Source organism: Bos taurus, chromosome 18 (genome assembly GCF_002263795.3).
Source record: "Bos taurus isolate L1 Dominette 01449 registration number 42190680 breed Hereford chromosome 18, ARS-UCD2.0, whole genome shotgun sequence".
In the NCBI taxonomy this organism is placed as follows: Eukaryota; Metazoa; Chordata; class Mammalia; order Artiodactyla; family Bovidae; genus Bos; species Bos taurus.
The window spans coordinates 29,310,036-29,312,687 of NC_037345.1; the positions used below are offsets into that span (position 1 = coordinate 29,310,036).

At 40.7% G+C, this 2,652-nt stretch overlaps 1 protein-coding gene across 1 annotated transcript; it reads right to left on the bottom strand.

Annotated features, from left to right (window-relative positions):
- Window positions 1-431: 431 nt before the first annotated feature.
- LOC100139919 (sentrin-specific protease 8-like) lies at window positions 432-1,059 on the bottom strand. The gene has a single exon (XM_010814636.3). It carries the CDS (start codon window positions 1,016-1,018, stop codon window positions 473-475), a length of 546 nt encoding a protein of 181 aa, XP_010812938.1. The 5' UTR covers window positions 1,019-1,059; the 3' UTR covers window positions 432-472.
- Window positions 1,060-2,652: the final 1,593 nt, after the last annotated feature.

Sequence of the window (2,652 nt, forward strand, 5' to 3'; positions counted from 1 at the left end):
TATGTGGGCTGTGCAGTAAGATTTTGGTTTCTCTATGATTTTTTTCTTGCTTCTGTGTTTCACATATTCTTAATTTGTTTTACAGATCAATCTTTTTTTCTTTGGAATAAACCAATGTAGATAAGGGATCCCAAAAGGGAATTAATCAGTTTTGGTGCATATTTTGAAGACATCTTCAAAGAACATATTGCTCTGAAGTTAGGGTTAAACTGACACTTTCCATTAGGATAATGCAGAGGACAACATTCTCTTAGGTGAAAGTAAGCTTTCTAAGCTTTCCTCTCCAAGACATCTTTCCTCAGGCACTGAGACTGCAGTCTTCCAATACATGGGGACAGGCAGAAAGAAGAGACTTCAAAAGTCAAATATATTTCAACAGCTAGTTTTTAGCAAGTCTGGCAGTGAGATCCTTCAATTCTTCTCTCTTCTTTGTGATGTGTGTAGGAGTGAGTAGCTGCCGTGGTCATTCTGGCTATGGTCTGGAGAAGTTCTGACACAAGGCCTCAGTGTTACATATTGCATACATCCCAAAGTCATAGCTGCTTTGTTGAGGAGGGCCTTTCTCTTCCACAATGGCCAGTTTGTTTCCTTTTCTGCCTAAGAAAGCCTCTAGTTTCTCTGCTACCTGCTTTGCATGAAATGAGTGACTAATACCGTAAGAATCATAATGAAAAAAGCTATTTTTATCCTGTAGATAAACCAACAAGCTCCAGTGGGTTCCCCCAGCTGTATGGTTGGAGTTATCATTGATGGCCAAATATATAACTCTCTTATTTGGTAGGTTAAAAGGTTCAAGGAACATGGCTATCTCTGCTGGGTTGCCAGTGCACTTGATGAACTGAGTAACTACGGGGCTGATGAAGCAGATGTGGTCAGAGCAGTCATGAAATTGACTGCTGGAAAAGTACTGAAAGGCAAACCCAATAACATGGATATTGAGCCAGCTTGGAGGATCCAGTAGTGAGACATTTGATTGCTGCAGTAGACTGTCTGTGTAACTCAAGACTACTAGGTCCATTTTGTACCGACCAGGGCTGCTCAGAAATTCCAGAAGCTGCTTTGGGCCTCACCACCCCTACCCGCCTCCAAACAGTTCTGTACTGGCTACAAAAAGCCCATTTTAATGGAAAAATATATACGCACACACATAATCTTGATAAAATTTGCTGTAAATAAATAGAAAGGGTAGATATTTCATTATCAAGACATCCAAGGATGGTTTCATACTCTTTCCTATCTAAGCTACATTAAAAGATATATATATATATTTGACTGCTCCAGATTTCTGTTGCAGCACATCTCCATTGCACAATGTTTGTTGCAACATGAGAACTCTTAGTTGCAGCATGTGGGATCTAGTTCCCTGACCAGGGGACCCAGACCCACTGCATCAGGAGTTCTGGGAAATCTCTAAGCTGCATTTGAGAAGTATAGTCACTATTAGACAGTAAGAGAGATATGAAGTGGTGTCTCTGCAACCAGAGCCTCATAGAGAAATACATTGGAAACTTTTAGAAAGTGATGATGACTGAGCTGAATCAAAAAAGACAATCAGAATTAGCTGATGGGTAAAGTAGAAATTTGAGAGGAAAGAGTAAGCATAATGGTAATGAAGGCAATGTGTATAGTCCGTTATTAATAATGGTTAGATTAACAGGACACGCTATGGCTGGAGTTAAGAGAGAGGAACTTTGCCTGGTCTGGTAGTGTTTGCAAACCATGAGAAAGAGCTTGTTTTTTGACTTGGGTGGTGTGGAACACTGTACCAATTAAAAAGATTTTCAGAAGGTTTGTTGGCCATGGAAATGTTAATATACCAAGTCATAAATACACACACATACATACATACACAAAATCTCTGCCAAGTGATTTAAAGATTTTCTAGTCTTATTGAAGTACAAATCATTTCAATATTGATTCACTTCTTAAGGAAAAATAAGACATGCTAAAGAGCTTGGGATAATGGAAAATGCAATTGTTTGGCATGTTCACAGGGAAATGAGAAAGGAAAAGTGAAAGTCTTTCAGTCGTGTCTGACTCTTTGAGACCCATGGACTAAGTCCATGGAATTCTCCATGCCAGAATACTGGAGTGAGTAGCCTTTCCCTTCTCCAGGAGATCTTCCCAACCCGGGGATCAAACCCAGGTCTCCAACATTGCAGATGGATTCTTTATCAGCTGAGCCATAAGGGAAGCCCAGAGATGGGAAAAGTGAGGCACAGTTGAGATCTGGCCAAAATTCTCCTGAAACTGGACATGATGACAGGTGAACCAGCACAACACATGGGATAATGTGTATCTTAACAAGGAATTTTATCACTTCTTGAAGGAGGAGGCATTTCAGAGGCAGGAGGGGAGATAATCAACAATTTGCATGGAAGGGTATAGCAGAAGTTCAGATTTGAATTATAGAAAGTATGCCCACTCTGTCCCCTGGGAGAAAGTCTGGAGAATGAGTAGCCTGATAATTGACTTGAAGCAGGAAGTGCTATTGAAAAAGTATCTGAGAGATAATTCCCTGGCAGCCCAGTGGTTAAAACTCCACGCTTTCATTGCAGAGTGCCTGGGTTCAGTCCTGGGTCTGGGAATAAAAATCCTACATGCCTACGGCAGGGCCAAGTAAAAAAAAAAATATGCCAGGCTAAGGGACCA